Source organism: Musa acuminata, chromosome BXJ2-10, assembly GCF_036884655.1.
Source record: "Musa acuminata AAA Group cultivar baxijiao chromosome BXJ2-10, Cavendish_Baxijiao_AAA, whole genome shotgun sequence".
In the NCBI taxonomy this organism is placed as follows: domain Eukaryota; kingdom Viridiplantae; phylum Streptophyta; class Magnoliopsida; order Zingiberales; family Musaceae; genus Musa; species Musa acuminata.
The window spans coordinates 19,920,110-19,937,349 of record NC_088347.1 but is presented as its reverse complement, the minus strand read 5'-3'; the positions used below and the strand labels follow the sequence as shown (position 1 = coordinate 19,937,349).

The following is a 17,240-nucleotide window of genomic DNA, read 5'->3' as shown; positions in this document are numbered from 1 at the left end:
GATAACTTGTATAGATCTTGTGCTTCAATTACTACCAAACTCTTTTTCAATAGAGAAGTTATTAAGATCGAGTCAGCACTTGGGGGGGGGAGAATTAGTACAGCGAATAAAAACGTTGGTTTTGAAAATCTTTTGTACATTCAATAAAAACCAATATCAGAATTGTGAGTTTAACTTGAAAGCATATAGAAGAGTGTAATGAGAAGTAAAGCAAATAAGGTCATTTGCAATGAAAGTAAAAAGCTTAAAGTAAATGCATACCGAGTTTTATAGTGGTTTAGTCGTCGTGACCTACATCCACTCCTGATTCCTCTTCCGTCAAGGCCACTAGCATCCACTAACGATCTTCCTTTAATAGATGAAGACCAACCACCTTCTTACAACTCTATTCTCCTTTTAATAGGTTCAGGAGAGAATCTTTACACCCCTACAACCTCCTTTCTTAAACTTCACTAACACTTAGAGTTTGAGAGGAGTTTACATAAGATTACAATAACGTTTTCTTTTCTTTTTGCTCTCAATTGTGTATAATCTAAACAGAGATGAGAGAGGTATTTATAAGCCCCAAATGGATTTAAACTTGGAGCCTAAAAGTGTCTTGTCCTCGATTTTCAAGATATTAGCGGTACCATCACTTATGTTGGGTAGTACCACCGCTTATAACACTAACACTGGGTCGTACCATCATCCAATCTAGCGATGCCACTGCCTAACAGTATCGGAGACTGAGTTTAGGTGGTACCATCGCCTGACATAGTCTCAGAGACTATGTCATGATGGTTCCACCTGTTGGGTCACTGTTTGACCCTTTTACTTGGCCTAAGACAACTCAAACTTGGGCCCAATTGACGCCTAATTGAGTTAGCCCAATTCCAACCCAATTACACCTAAAACTTATTTATAATTATTACAAAGTTTAAATCAAATATTATCCGGTATGTTATTGGTTCATCCACGTTTCGTCATATTCTTTAACGTTATATTCTTTAACGTATCATCTCTTTTGTGGTTTATTATCAAATCAATATATCCGTAACTCTGTTTTTCGAAGACGGGATACTGTTGTCTATCTCGATCTCTGATTTTCGAAGATAAAGAAGGAAGACTGCTGTCTATCTCGATTTCAGCTTACATGACATACGGTCGAGAATTGGATGAGAGATCCGTCGGTAGACCCAAAGTAGTAAGAGAAGGTCGAGGGCGACTACAGTTGGTGATGCAATGCACCCCCCAGGACGAGGAGGTGACGGGCGCTTGGCCTGCTGCTGTGCGACCATTGAGAGGAGGCAGCGGGCATTCGGCCTACTGCTGTGCAATCGCCGAGAGCAGGCGACAGGTGCTCGGCCGGCTGCTGTGCAACTACCGAGAGGAGGCGGCAGGCGCTCAGCGGTTCTCCGGCTGTCTAAAAGCTAGAGACCGACCGTAGTGAAGTGAAGGGAGAGAAGATGCTAAACGCGGAGGAGATAGGGAAGCAGGAAGGGGCAACGCTCGGGGCAGAGAGCACTCGACGGTGGGTGAGGAGCGATCGCAGTCAATAGCGTGAGCGGCAGCAGCAGTCGGCGTTGGTTGTAGGTAGCGGCGTGTGTGATGAGGATCGCAGTGAGCACTGCGGCGGACTGCAGCGAGCGGTGTGGGCGATGCTAGTGAGAGCGCTGTCGGCGGTGATGTTGCAGGCGGATGCAAGCAATGGTGGAGAGCCGCGGTGAAACCAACGTAGCGGATGAAGAAGGACGATCAGATCCTTCGGGAAAATGCCTCTGTCCATCTTCGGTTCCGCGGCAAAGAGGACGGCTCAGGGCGGGCGGTGTACGTCGGGCAGGAGCGCCGATAGTTCGTGATCCGACCTGGTTCTTGAATCTACCGATGTTCACCGCCCGGCTTTAGGTTTGTCGGTTTGAAGTCCGCCGATCAGATCAATAGCGGCTGTGAGCACAGATCGATGGGTGGACGCTGTTGCTGTAGATCGACGATGGTAACGAGGCGAGCACTCAGTGCAGAGGGGGGTCGTTGTTGCTATAGTGACGACAGGCCGATCGAAAGAGAAATTGCTGTCGACCGAAGGGATAGCCGAGGAAGGGAGAAAAACCAATACCGGAGAAAGAAGAGATTGCTGTCATCGGACAGTGAGGAGGCTCGTTCAAAGCAAGAAAATTGAGAAATAAGTTACGAAAATGATGTCTATTATTCATTGAGGTGATTGATATTTATACAGATTTTCGAGAGAGATTTTTCTCAATCAATCACTCAAATCGCTCAATTAGATATCTACTCAAATATGTGATTAATCCTTAGATCATTGAAGATATAAGAAAATAGGGAATCCTCAATCAGATCAGCTACTTATCATGATCTTCTATCACCCTTCTCCTCAATCGGATCAGCCCTCTCTCTATCTTCTCTCCTTCTTCCCCTTCTCTTCTTTCTCTCCTTCTCTATCCTAAATATTAAGATAACTTAATCTCATATTAAAGTCCACTAGCACACTGGCTTGTTGTACTATACAAATATAAACATTAATACTTATGCATGCTCAACTAATATTTTGTAGAACACTGAAAATGATATATTTTGAAAAATATATACTTCAATTTTATGAATCAAAAACACGAGCATATCATTTATCGTATTCATGAAATATAAACATCATATATCATATCATAAAATGAAAATAATAATACAATGAAAATAACATTACATTGTTATCGGATGATAACATAAATGTTATCGGCATGCTAGTTATAATTCAAAATGTGTGAGACTTGGATACTATTGATAAAGACCATTGCATTGTTATTATTAGAATTTTTTCAAAAAAATAAAAATATTAAAACTATCATTACTAAGCCCTTATATTTTTATCGGGTGGTGTTCTTCTCTGGTTGATCACCCATTGTGATCATGTGGGCTTCAAATCGAGCCAAAATTAGAATCAAATTGAGACTGACTCTAGACGATTCGATTCTAATTCCTAGGTTTGAAAAACTGAAATCGACAATTTCGACTCTGATTCAATTCGTGTGTTCCGTAATCTTAAATTACTTTTTATAATTTTAAAAATAAATTTATATTTTTTATATTTTAAAATTTTAAATTAAAAATAGTGATAAAATTGACTGTATGAATTGGAATCGTCGGAACTATCGATTTCAATTCTTAATTTTAAAGAGCTGAAGTCGTCAGTTTCAAAACCATAGTAAACCTATGTGCTTGTGTGGTGTTCATGTAATTGGTTAAGTTTTATGTTAAGATGTGATGATTCATAATTGAAATAAAATACTGGTAAAAAATAAAAAGAAAATTATTATATCAAATGTTGTACATGATGCTCATACATGAAACGAACTGAAACGTAAGACCAACCACTTCCGTAATAATACACTAACCAATTAAGAAGTCTCAATATAATTTTTTTTAAAACCTTTTAAGCCTATGTTCCAACGTCATTGACTTAGTTGAAATTGTCTAAGTCGTGAGGCACTCTGGTGCCCAAGACGTAAACTTAGCTTGAGTTGCCTAAGTCGCGAAGCACCCGCAATATGCATCCGCAAACAACCTCACTCAGGTCCCGAAGGGCCTGTAAAAGATAGAGTTGATTAGTTCAAAAAATGAGCGATGGACAAGTCCTGATGTCTCGCGAAGAGGGAAGCTTTATAAACAATTCAACGAGCACCTTATATGCATTAGATAATAGAAGGAAAAAAGGAAAAAAACTTTAGAATGTAGAACGAACAATTACAAATCCACAAACAACTACTTACCGGGTTTCGGCGCGAAGACAATTCCAACTAAATCCATGACATTATAGTATCAGAGTCATGTTTCGATCCACAAACAACTGCTCACCGGGTACAGGACTTGTGGGCTAATTTCTCCAACAATTTTTTTCTAATTCATTTACATTATTGGTGCTCGAATGTCATTTCGATTCTTCTACAGTTTTTTTTTTCTATTCGTTTAGTTGAAACATTCTCATTTATTTTGCTCCCTATTTAATTTTATAATATTTTGAACCATTCTAGTTGTGATGAGAGATTAAAATTTTTCTTGCTGCTATAACAAATATTAGGCTTCGATAGAATCTTGTTGTCCATCGCTTACTGTACACTTTCTCATTTTAACTGTCCATTTATTGCCACATTTCATCAAACGCGTTACGTGCAAGGTTTACAGAACTCGTGTCCGACCTAGATTTATCGTGTGGGCAAAATTACATCCTCGAAAGAATTGTTGATCGAACGCTTTCGACACATGTCGTTGGTGGTTGAGTACTAAAGCAGCATGTTCTGCTCCTCTGGTGGCATTGCGTAGGTCATGATTTGGTCTGGAAGGAAGCAGCTTTGTGGGTGGGGAGGAACCGGAATGTGAGCATGGATTTTGAGCAACAACTCGGCGCAGCTTCTCGGTGTTGGCATGATTTGATTCTTCAGTCGTCCCGCAGCCGGAGTTGGAACTTCCTTTTCATCCATGATGAACCTGCTGAGGATTACCAATCTCCTCGGTGTCTGTTCCAAAGGTTCGACTTTGAAAGGGGGGATTCAGCTCCATGGGGCCGCGATTAAGATGGGCTTCGTTTCCGATCTGGTTCTGAACAATTATTTAGTAGACATGTATGGGAAATGTGGTCGGATGGATTTGGGCAGTGCGGTGTTCGATGGAATGTCTAAGAGAAATGTGGTGTCTTGGACCGCGCTTATGGTTGGGTTTCTGCAACAGGATGATGCCGAGGAGTGCCTAAGATTGTTCAGCGATATGGTGTTTTTTGGTGTGAGGCCGAATGAGTTCACGCTGTCGACAAGTTTGAAAGCTTGTGGTTTGCGAGGGATTGCCGAAATTGGGATTCAGATTCACGGAGTCTGTGTTAAAGCTGGATTTGAGCAGCACCCAGTGGTGGCCAATTCAACCATTTTTATGTATTCTAAAGGTGGAAAAATCACTGATGCCAAGCAAATCTTTGATAGATTTCCACTAAAGAATCTTGTTACCTGGAACACAATGATTGCAGGTTACTCCCATGGAATCCATGGCAGTAATGCGTTCCTTTTGTTTCGAGAGATGCAAGAACAAGGGGTAACGCCTGATGAATATACCTTTGCAAGCTTACTAAAAGCTTGCACTTGTCTTGGATTGCTTCAGGAAGGAACTCAAATCCATGCTTCATTAATTACATCAGGCATTTCTAATTCAAACAATGCAATTCTTTCAGGTGCTCTCATCGATCTCTATGCCAAATGCAGAAATTTACATGAAGCAAGGAAAGTCTTTGATAGGACCTTCCAGAAGAATGTAATATTATGGACAACTTTAATTGTTGGGTATGCTCAAGATGGTCTTGTGAAAGAAGCCATGGATTTGTTTCATCAGTTTTGGAGCTCTGGCATGCGCATTGATGGTCACATACTGTCCAGCATAATTGGTGTTTTTGCTGATTTCGCTTTAATTGAGCAGGGAAGGCAAGTTCATTCCTACACACTGAAACATCCATCAGGATCAGATGTATCTGTAGCAAACTCTCTCATTGATATGTACCTCAAATGTGGGCTGACAGAAGAAGCAGAAAGGCATTTCAGAGAGATGGAAACTAAGAATGTGGTATCTTGGACTGCAATGATAAATGGCTATGGAAAGCATGGGCATGGCCATGTTGCGATCCACTTGTTTGAAGAGATGCAAGTAAAAGGGATTGAGCCTGATGAAGTGACTTACTTAGCTCTGCTATCGGCATGTAGTCATGCTGGACTTGTGGAAGAATGCCACGACTACTTCTCTAGGTTGATGAGTGAGTGCCATATTAAACCAAATGTAGAGCACTATGCTTGCATGGTTGATCTACTTGGTCGTGCTGGCCAGTTGCAGGAAGCCAAGATCCTTATTGAGAGCATGCCAGTTGAGGCCAGTGTTGGCATTTGGCAGACACTTTTAAGTGCTTGTAGGGTTCATAGAAACCTCAAAATGGGCAATGAAGTCGGAGAAATTTTACTTCAAATGGATAGTGGTAATCCTGTAAATTACGTGATGATATCTAATATTTTTGCAGAGGCAGGTGATTGGAAAAAGTGTGAGAGGCTAAGGAAGATGATGAAAAGAAAAGGGCTGAAGAAACAGGGAGGTTGCAGTTGGGTGGAGATTGATAAGGAGGTTCATTTCTTTTATGGTGGTGATGATTCTCACCCACTTAGCAATGAAATACATGTGGTCCTCAGAAAGGTGGAGAGGCAGATGAAGGAAGAGCTGGGTTATACTTGTAGAGTTAGCCTTGCGTTGCATGATGTGGAGGATGAGACAAAAGAAGAAAGCTTGAGGGTGCACAGTGAGAGATTGGCCATTGGCCTGTGGCTGGTTCATAAAGGCTTGGAGAAGACAGATGAGGTGATCAGGGTGTACAAGAACCTCAGAGTATGCGGTGATTGTCACGAGTTTATTAAGGGGTTGTCAAGGGTGACTGGGAGAGCTTTGGTGGTGAGAGATGCAAACAGGTTCCACAGATTTGAAGATGGTGTTTGTTCCTGTGGGGATTACTGGTGATATTGTGCCAGTTGAATCACAGAGACGTGGCTAGTCACTGAAATTAGCATTCAGAAAAAGAGATTATAGTTTTCCTTCTTTAGATGAACAAGGAAATTCAAGTTGATACTCATACTGTTCTCGCGATCCATGTGATGGTCCTATGATATCTGAAGAATTGCATGTATGAAACAAGGTCTGCCTTTATGTGGAAAGAAAAATGATGAGACTTGGGAGAAGCTTGCATCTGACTGCTAGAACATAAGAGAGATAAATCTTGAAAAGATGGGAACTTGTTACTCATATAAAAAGTCAATGAAATGGCTACTTTGTCTCTGATGATGTATGATGATGGGACTTCTAATTTGCGGCAAATATAAACAAGATTACTGGAAGAGATGAGAAACCAAAAACATCAACTTAAATGTCCAGAGAGGCTATATATGTGTTTGCAGGAACCTACTGTATGGTTTTCTAGAGACATAATTTCTTGCAAGGATGTTTAACAATGCTGTCAAACAAGATTAAACCAACTTATCATCTTACTAAAAGGTCAGTGGACTCTGGAACCTGATAGTTGCATTGGCTTGTTGTTGTTGCAGTGTGAATGGACTATGTTGAACTTGGAATGGAGAAAAATTTATCATCAAGCTTGTTAAGGTAATCTTTGGGATGAAACTTGGCTCTTACATAAGCCTTGCAACTTGAATCTGAATCTTAATCATTCAGCTGCTTTCCATGTATCATCATTATATCCAATTCATAAAATCATTGGATTTGCAAGGCTATTATTTCAACTATGTTAGAGAAAGTTCAACTTTATAACTGGACTGAAACACCAGCAAGACAATTTTTTTTCCACTAAAAAAAGATCATTTTTTTCTTTTCTTTCATATTCTCTGTTATTATAAGAATCCACACAATTAACAATGTCAGTAAACCAAATAGTAAAATTTCATGTGTATTTTCAGTAAATTGTTGTCATGTGCTCTTGGTAAAATTTCACCTCAAGGAACCCGAATCAATCGGAAATCCCAAAGTTCCACCTTAAATTATTTCCTTCTTATAGAGAATATTACGAATGCATAAAGAAATAATGATGTAAGAAGATAGTATGAAAAATATGTATAATACAGAAATAGTATAAAGGTAGAAAAATAATATGTATAATTTGTTGAATCTCAGATTTTGATAATGAAGTCAATTGTCATTTGTTATCTAATCCATATGTTGAGATAAGTATGCAGGATTAACTACGATGAAAGAAAAACATACAGCAGGAGTTATGCCGGAGTCAAGACTATGATCACGTTGGGAGTTCAAGAGTTCGACGGAAGTACGGACGGTCATCGGAGGTTCTGCGGGAACAAATCCGAGAAGTCCAGGAGCTTGCCAAAGAAGTTCGTCAGAACTCGCCAAGTGGATCGTTGCAAGTCTAGGAGTTTGCCGGAAGTCCGTAGGAGCATCACCGAGGGTTCATCGGATGATCGACGGAAGTTCGCTGGAAGCTCGCCGGAAGAAGTGATTGACGCACCGGAGCAAGTTGCAATAAATGTCTTAAGAAATATCGTAGTTAGCACTATGATTAAGTTAGAAATGGGAGGTGATCCCATTAACTTAATCTTAGGGCAATTAGGCCGAATTGATCAGCCCAATCGGACCCAGATTTCTTGGCCAGCGGTGGCACTGCTTGGGTCGACGGTGGCACCGCCTGGGTTGACGATGGCACCGCCTAGAGGCTCAGTCTCCGAGCAAGACTGGGCGATGCAACCGCCCTTGACAGGCGGTGGAACCGCCTGAGCTCGATCTCCGAGCTCTGCCAAGCGGTGCAATCGCCCCAGTCAAGCGGTGGCACTGCCTAAGCTCAGTCTCCGAGCGAGACTAGACGATGCAACCGCCCCTGTCAGGCGGTGGCACCGCCCAGAGGCTCAGTCTCCGAGCTCTGCCAAGCGGTGCAACCGCCCTTGACAAGCGGTGGCACTACCCAAAGGCTCACTCTCCGAGCTCTGTCAAGCGGTGCAACCGCTAGACCCCGGAATTCCGGGAGATGATAGTTTTGAGCTCGGAATTCAAACTGGTTTGGGGCCTATAAATACCCCACCCTTTCCTGCATGAAAGGGCACCGAAAGCTTGATCTTACTATGTGATTTTAGAGCTCAAAAGTGTTGTAAAGTCTAGAAGTTCTCCTCCCTCTTTTCTTCCAAGTTTTGATCTTTCAAGAGAGGAGAGAAAAGTTTGTAAGGGTTGTCTCCTAAGCCCGTCAAAAGGAGTGAAACTGTAAAAGGGTGGTTGACCTTCGCCTATTGAAGGAAGGCCTCTAGTGGATGTCGGTGACCTCGTTGGTGGAGGAAGCCAAAAGTATATGTAGGTCAAGAATGACCGAACCACTCTAAATCTCGGTTTGCATTTACTTTGAGCATCTTATCTTTACTGCAAACCTCCTCGGTAGCTTACTATCTTCTGTTCATTTACGAACGTGTTTCTTAGTTAAGTATTTTCCGAATCAGCGTTAAGACAGAAATCAGTTTTATCGTACGAACATCATATTTCAGTTTGCGCTTAGATTCTGATTTCTATCTTAACTGCAAACTGTCTTCCTTACTTTACTTCAAATACGTTTCCGTAAGCTTTCAAAGTTATTATCTGCACGAAACAACTTTTACATCGGAATCGGATTTCAACGTACGAACATAGTTTTAATCGTCGAAAGTTTTCTGCTGCACTAATTCACCCCTCCCCCCCCTCTTCTTAGTGCTCTTGATCCTAACATAATTATGTCATAAAATAGTATAAAGTTAGCCTATACCTATGATGTGATTAAGCTTTAATTAAAATAACTTGTACTCAATTCCATGCTTCTTTCATTCACATCTATTACACTTGATGATAAGATCTTGTATTGGATAGCTTGGAAGAGCACAGTGCTGAAAGGTTGCCTATACTTATCAGAAATCATCAATATCAAAGGGCTTAATAAAATAGAAAAGTAATCACTTGATTAATACAACCTTCTGCATCCTAACCTGCATATCAACATCTGATTGCATCACATGATTATGATGAGTTGATCTTGCTGGTATGACAAGCCTCAGGATAAAGTTTGCCGGAAAAGTCAACCATAGGATGACTCAGCATTGTATTAAGTGTAGGGCAAAGCAAATTTGGAGATAAGAACCCATGTTCATGTATTGATTAAGCCTAATAAAAATGAAGAAAACATTTCCACCGGAGCAGAACTACACCACAAGCATTCACAAAAAGCTGAGGATATATGCTTTCTTGCATCTCATGGGCAGCAGCTTCAGAATTAGTGCAACTGAGAAATCAAGAACTGAGAAACAAGCATGTGGAAAAGAATAAGAACGAGAGATATAGATGGAGCGAAGAACAATCTTGTGCATCATTTAGTCAGCAAGATAGCTGATGTTGATGGCCCAATTCAGTGCTGGTTTCACAGTGAGCTTCATCTAATCTATTAAAGGTGGACAAGAACACTACTGTATAGTGCAAACCCAACACTACTTGTAACAATGTCACGAGAAGATTTAGCTTATTGTGATGTCTTTCGTGCTTGTAGTTCTCCATGACATCACTTTGTTGACAGCTTCATGAGTAGCTAAGGATCTTGGTATTGGTTGAAGAGATCCCAGAAAGCTGCAGGAGAAGGTACCATTCCACCGGATAGGAAGTTGCTGGGACTCGGCATGAAGCAGTTGATCATCTCCGGAAAGCTCCTGCCACCATGAATGGCTGGGCTGAGTTCGTTGACGAAGCTAATCTGAGTCTGGCCTGTGGAGGATGCAAACAAGTTGGGAGATATCCATGGCAGGGAAGAAGGGACGGGGGACAATATGCCATGAAACGAAGCGGACGGCCGATCCAACGTCGACGTACCACCACCGGTTCCTAGCAGATCAGCCGATATGGCGCCTTGCGCTGGCTTCTCGAACACGGCAAAACGAGCAGCTGGGGAGAACACTTCCCCGGTGGCTAAAGGAGCGTCAGCAGAAGACGAAGAGGAGGAGGCAGCTGCGGCGCCGGTGAGGCGTTGCACCACCGACATGAAGTCGTCAGGGGTGGTGTGGATGACCTTGGGCGAGATGGCGTAGATTATGATCGGCGGCCGGTGCTGAGGCGGCGCCACCGGAGGTTTCTTTAACTTGTAGGAGTCCTTCCGGATCCTGAGAGGAGCCGGCCGGGGGCCGAGGAGCTCTCTCCTCGACGCCTGTCCACCGTCCATGGCGAGATCAGAGCAACCCATGATGCGAAGTAAGCGAAGCCAATGCAGAAGAAGAAGAGTCCACATGAAATATATGGGCACAGAAGTCAATGAAGTAATGGAGTGCACCATCGCATCACAACGAAGGCAATCAAAACCAGAAAAGAACGTTGAACTCGTCCACGGAGGACGGCAGTCTGATGAGGTGTTATTCCATCGGCAGCAGACAGCATGCTGAGCCGCCCACTTGGGAATTTTGCCAAGTCCAACTTTTAAGTGGGATTCGCTGTCCAATTCGTGGCAGACCGAAGAGTCATCGTAGCAGCATAGCCAACGTATCCCAAGACGTGCACTCAGCGCAGTGGATCTCCTTGGCGTTTGCTGTTCGAAACAAGGGAAAAGAGAGGGCGTGGATGAAGTCAATAGTATCCAAGACTTCGTCCGGTACCGAGGTTGTACTTCGTCAACGCCTTTACTTCTTTCACCAATAATTTTGATATTTGTGGTGTATTTGACACTTTCTTTTTCCCATAAATTAAGGTATGTCTACCCAAAAATATGGGAAGATAAAAGGGTGAATTCTTCAGAAAAAAATATCTTTTTAATTTTTTTTCCCGATAAGTGTCCCCCTATTTCTGAAATTCTCTAATAATATTTTTTTAGTATCTAAAATATCATTGATTTAACAACCAATCACTTATCCCTTTTTTCTCACTTTTTCTGTCATTTTTTAGCACAGGTTCATAGGGTGAATCAATCCAATTATATGTTTTTTATATTATAATTTTATAATATATTCAATAATACTAAAAACTATTATAATGTAATGTAAAAATATTATAATAAAAAATGTAAGAAGATAAAAGGGTGAATTCTTCATATTATATATATATATATATATATATATATATATATATATATATATATATATATTCCCCGATAAGTGTCCCCTATTTCTAAAATTATCTAACAATATTTTTTAATATCTAAAATATCATTGATTTCACAACCAACCACTAATCCCTTTTTTCTTGTTTTTCCTCTCATTTCTTATGAACCGGTTGATAGGGTGAATCGGTTACATGATTTTTACACTATAATATTATAGTATACTCAGTAATACTAAAAATATATTATAATATAATATAAAAATATTACAGTATAATATTTTATTCTATATTATAGTATTTAATAAATATTACTGAAAACACTATAATAAGAACACTATATTATAATGTTTTACATTGCTTTTTATTGCATTATAATATTTTTTGGTATTGCTTGAAACATTATTATTGGATCGGTGATCGATCCATACGACAATAATAATAATAATAATAATAATAATAAATGACGTGATATATTATGAATATTAAGCAAAATGTAAGGCACTTCCCGGAAAAAGCCCAAAAAAACATAGGCTTTTTCTCTGGAATTTGCCCACGAGAACACTATGCCCGATTAAAATCCAACACCATGACACAAAAAAGGGAATCTATTTGGAGTCAACTCTGGGCCAAGCCAAAACCAGACCAAACCGCGTCAAGCCAACCCATCGGGTCCGCGTCGACCCAGAAACCGGCCGGATCTGGCCCAGGAGCGGTGCTGGCTTAGTTGTCTGACTCAGAAGGGTCCCACGCCACATAGGAGAGGTAAATGCCACGATGGGCTCCGCCTTGCTCGCTTTAGGCTGGTGGTTGACGCCCAACCACCAGCGTTCTTTCCCTGGGAAGCCAAGCAGTAGGTTGAAGAAGCTCTTCTGGTACAAGTCTTCCTTTCTTCACCTCATTTGCTTCATAAAAATGATCACAGATTAATCATACTATTCTTTGAATGATTGGTGCATTGTAACAGCAGCATGATATCATCCTGAGAAATGAATTGAGAGTTCTGAAACGAAGACTATCAGAGCTTGATAACATCAAATTTACTTCTCCATTTGTGTTCTCTTTAAATGGCAAGACTCACAGACTGGAGCTCTGCTGCATCGGTTGCTTCAGATCCAAGAAAAGAGCAGGTTACCCAAAAAAGGATTGGACTCTATGAGGTGTTCATGTCCCAAATCATCTGCATCTTCACTCTCCCAAACCTCATATTGTGCATGACCTTCAACACCTCTGACTCTTTGGTGAACTAACCCTTGTTATTATTGTGTCCTCATTTGGATGACAGTGGTGAGAGAGAGAGAGAGAGAGAGAGAGAGAGAGAGAGAGAGGAGAACAGTCAATTGCCAACTAAGAATTCCTTTGGAAATGTAAAATCTCGTTTGTTGGTTCTTGCAATCATAGAAGGAAAAGAATACCTGCATTGATTGCAAAATTGAATGGCTTACAAATCAAGATTAACCAAAAGCAGAAACATCTCCCTTCACCACCTTTTGCCAGCTTTTCATGCTTCACTGTAGCATTTCCCATTGCCCTCAAGTTTTCTATTTCCATCGCCTAATTCTTTGTTCCTGGAGGGATTTGGTGGTTCACTGTTCCAAACCTTGCGTAAAAATCAGATTTTGATGCAAAGGCGGCCCTGAAACCAACTGGATCGGCAATAAAAATCTTTTTTTTACTCCCAAATTTGTGTTCTCATGGGGGTTTAGATAGCGCCTGCACCTGTCCGTTAGGGGATGCCAATCTCTGATTTGGAGGATCTTTCTTGTGAGTGCTGTTTTCTTATTGTAATCTACTTCATATCGGTAAAGATTACTGACCGTGAGTGCAATCTTCTTCTCAGTTTCTCTTCTCTGAGATGATTTGATGGAGTTCTTGACTCGCCATTCGCGCTGAACTCGGAATGGCGCTGAGAATTTTGATCAAAATCCAATCTTTATGTCTCCTGCTTGGCTTCGTCTCGGTCGCCTTCGGCGACACAGACCCTGGTGACTACAAGATTCTTGATGAGTTCCGGAAGGGGATGACCAACGCGGAGCTCCTCAAATGGCCCGACGACAACGAAGACCCCTGCGGGCCTCCGCGGTGGCCCTACGTCTTCTGCTCCGGCTCTCGCGTCACCCAGATCCAAGCCAAAAACCTGGGACTCGTCGGCACGCTCCCTCCGGACTTCAACAAGCTCTCCATGCTCGCCAACATCGGCCTCCAAGGGAACAACTTCACCGGAACCCTGCCGTCTTTCAAGGGGTTGGCCAGTTTGCAGTACGCCTACCTCGACAACAACCAGTTCGACACGATCCCCCTCGACTTCTTCGTCGGACTCGATAGCTTGCAGGTTCTCGCTCTCGACAGGATCCCTCTGAATCGAAGCACCGGGTGGATGGTGCCGGCCGACTTGGCGAACTCTGCTCAGCTGACGAACCTGTCCCTGTCGAACTGTAACCTCGCCGGTCCGCTACCGGATTTCATCGGGAACATGCGTTCCTTGCTCGTCCTCAAGCTGTCCTACAACCGCCTCACCGGTGAGATTCCGGCTAGTTATTCCGGCTTGCCGTTGCAGATCCTGTGGCTGAACAGCCAGCAGGCGCCGGGGTTGTCGGGCTCCCTCGGCGTTGTTGCCTCCATGACCTTCCTGACTGATGCTTGGCTTCACGGGAACCAGTTCTCGGGGACCATCCCGAGCTCCATTTCCGCCTTGACCTCCTTGAACCGGCTGTGGCTCAACAACAACCAGCTCGTCGGACTCGTCCCTGCCAACCTGACGAGTTTGCCGCAGCTCCAGTCGTTGCACCTCGACAACAACGCGTTCATGGGACCGATCCCCAAGGTGAGCTTCAGCGATTTCACGTACGCTAACAACCCGTTCTGTCATCCTACACCGGGAGTTGCCTGCCCGCCGGACGTTGCGGCTCTCCTGGGTTTCCTCGACGGCGTCGGCTACCCTATGAGGCTCGCGAGGTCTTGGTCTGGGAACGATTCTTGCACCGGCTCGTGGTTGGGAGTGTCCTGTGCCAGCGGCAAGATTGCCATCATCAATCTGCCAAACTTCCATTTGAATGGTACGCTCAGCCCGTCGCTTGGAGAATTGGATTCACTCGTTAAGATAGCGTTGGGAGGCAACAATCTCAATGGCACGATTCCTTCCAGCCTGACGAGGTTGAAATCATTGAGATCGTTGGATCTGTCTTCGAACAACCTCTCACCTCCCGTTCCTCAATTCCCCGCTGGCGTGACAGTCGTTCTGGATGGGAATAAGATGTTGGGTACCTCTACTCCTCCCGGTGGCGATGCCCCACCGAAATCACCTGCCTCTTCTGGTGCTTCCTCTTCCTCTTCCAGCTCAAAAACTCTGCTTGTTATCGTTCCAATTGCTGTTGTCGTCATAATCGTCCTCCTGGCCGTTCTGTTTCTTCTCTGGCGGAAGAAGCGGAAGACGAAGGCGCCGACTGGAATTGTCATTCAACCCAGAGACTCTTCCGCTGACCGAGACAACTTCGTCAAGATCGCGATCGCCAGCAATGGCAACATCAGCGCATCCGCAAGTGAGCTCCGCAGCATGAACAGCAGCAGCACAGGGGAGACGCACGTGATCGAGGCAGGGAACATGGTGATATCGATCCAGGTTCTTCGAGCCGCCACGGGAAACTTCGCCCCGGAGAACGTGCTTGGCCGGGGAGGGTTCGGCGTGGTCTACAAGGGCGAGTTGCACGATGGGACGACGATAGCGGTGAAGAGAACGGAGTCGGCAAGGGTAGGCAACGAGGCCTTGGGCGAGTTCCAAGCAGAGATCGCCGTGCTGTCCAAGGTTCGCCACCGCCACCTGGTGTCCATCCTGGGTTACTCCGTGGAGGACAACGAGAGGTTGCTGGTGTACGAGTACATGCCTCAGGGGGCTCTGAGCAAGCATCTCTTCCACTGGAAGCAGCTGGGACTGGAGCCATTGTCGTGGAAGAAGCGGCTTAACATTGCACTGGATGTCGCCAGAGGAATCGAGTACCTCCATAACTTTGCTAAGGAGTGCTTCATCCACAGGGATCTTAAGTCAGCAAACATACTTCTCGGCGACGACTACCGAGCCAAGGTTTCAGATTTCGGACTCGCCAAGCTTGCCCCCGACGGGAAGAACTCTGTGGCCACCAGACTCGCCGGCACTTTTGGGTATTTGGCTCCAGAATATGCTGGTAAGTGTCTGTCTTCTGCAATGTTTCTCCATCTTTTATCTTTGCAGGTTACCAACTCAGCAATCGATGGTTGAATCAGTGACAGGGAAGGTAACGACGAAGGTCGACGTCTTCAGCTTCGGGGTGGTGTTGATGGAGCTACTGACCGGTTTAAAGGCACTGGACGAGGACCGCCCGGACGAGAGCCGCTACTTGGCCTTCTGGTTCGGCAAGATGAAGAACACGAGAGAGAAGCTCGAGAGCATCGTGGACCCGTCGCTTGCGGTGACGGAGGAGACCCTGGAGAGCATCTGCGTCATGGCGGAGCTGGCGGGGCACTGCACCGCTCGGGACCCACACCAGCGGCCGGACATGGGGCACGCGGTGAACGTGCTGGCGCCGCTGGTGGAGAAATGGAGCCCCGTCGATGGGGACGAGCCGGATGACTACCTGGGGATCGACCTCGACCAGCCGCTTCTCCAGATGGTGCAGGGGTGGCAGGCGGCGGACGGCGCTGCTTCGGGCGTCGTTTCTTTGAGCGTTGACTGCAGCAAGATCAGCATCCCGGCGAGGCCGTCGGGGTTCGCCGAGTCCTTCACCTCCGCAGACGGCCGGTGAGCGACGAAATGATGCCATGTTGCTTTCTTGGATCTCTGCTTCTGATATTGCTTCGAAGACGGAAGTCAGCTCAGTGATCTCTTTATAGTCCCATTTGTTTAATCTCTGTAGAGAGAGCTCTTTTGGATTCTGCTTTCTTACATTTGCTTTGAGAACAATCCTTGCTTTTCCTCATCTTTTCATGATATATATATATATATATATAGGCTACAAACCCTCAAGAGAGTATTGTTTTCCAAGTTAATTGCAATTGAAGAATCACAAAATTTTCTCTGACTTGTCCACACAAACTCATATGTTAGAATGATGTGCCAAACAAACACTTACAATCATGTTTACTGAATCAGAAAATTGAGAATTAGATCATTAATCTGTCCGATTTAATTATTAGATCGGATGTGTTGAAAAATATATAATAAAATATTGTAATTATTTATTATATAATAAAATATTACTTAAATATTTTAAATTATTTATTTAAGAGATTATTGATGTCAAACAAGGAACTAAGGTTCTTGTGAGGAATAAATTAAAACCAATCAAGTTTAGTGCAATTAATATCAATGTTTAATTGATATTGTTATATATATATATATATATATATATATATATATATATATTTACTATACATAATTTTAAAAATAGTTTAAAATATTTTTAATTAAACAACATATGGTAAGTTATCATAACAATGACCCACTGGTTTGACCAATGATCCAATCATCTAATCTCATGGCAAGATTTTCTATTTTTCAAAATAAATATATTAATTAAAATCAGGTAAAATAGTTTCAACAAAAAAAGTCAACGCGGTGTGAATTAAAACAAAAAGTCAATTCCGAGAGACTTTCAATGATT

General features: G+C 43.2%; 3 protein-coding genes across 3 annotated transcripts; 2 read left to right on the top strand and 1 right to left on the bottom strand.

Annotated features, from left to right (window-relative positions):
• Positions 1 to 4,128: 4,128 nt before the first annotated feature.
• Positions 4,129 to 7,151, top strand: LOC103999990 (putative pentatricopeptide repeat-containing protein At3g15130). The gene has a single exon (XM_009421915.3). The coding sequence runs from the start codon at positions 4,465 to 4,467 to the stop codon at positions 6,520 to 6,522; it is 2,058 nt and encodes a 685-aa protein (XP_009420190.2). The 5' UTR covers positions 4,129 to 4,464; the 3' UTR covers positions 6,523 to 7,151.
• Positions 7,152 to 9,877: 2,726 nt separating this feature from the next.
• Positions 9,878 to 10,824, bottom strand: LOC135624286 (protein MKS1-like). Its single transcript, XM_065127732.1, has 2 exons — positions 10,396 to 10,824; positions 9,878 to 10,290 (listed from the first exon to the last, which is right to left on the bottom strand). Exons 1-2 carry the CDS (start codon positions 10,805 to 10,807, stop codon positions 10,118 to 10,120), a joined length of 585 nt encoding a protein of 194 aa, XP_064983804.1. The 5' UTR covers positions 10,808 to 10,824; the 3' UTR covers positions 9,878 to 10,117.
• Positions 10,825 to 13,000: 2,176 nt separating this feature from the next.
• On the top strand, positions 13,001 to 16,613 carry LOC135625947 (receptor protein kinase TMK1-like). Its single transcript, XM_065131102.1, has 3 exons — positions 13,001 to 13,371; positions 13,448 to 15,785; positions 15,865 to 16,613. Exons 2-3 carry the CDS (start codon positions 13,508 to 13,510, stop codon positions 16,380 to 16,382), a joined length of 2,796 nt encoding a protein of 931 aa, XP_064987174.1. The 5' UTR covers positions 13,001 to 13,371; positions 13,448 to 13,507; the 3' UTR covers positions 16,383 to 16,613.
• Positions 16,614 to 17,240: the final 627 nt, after the last annotated feature.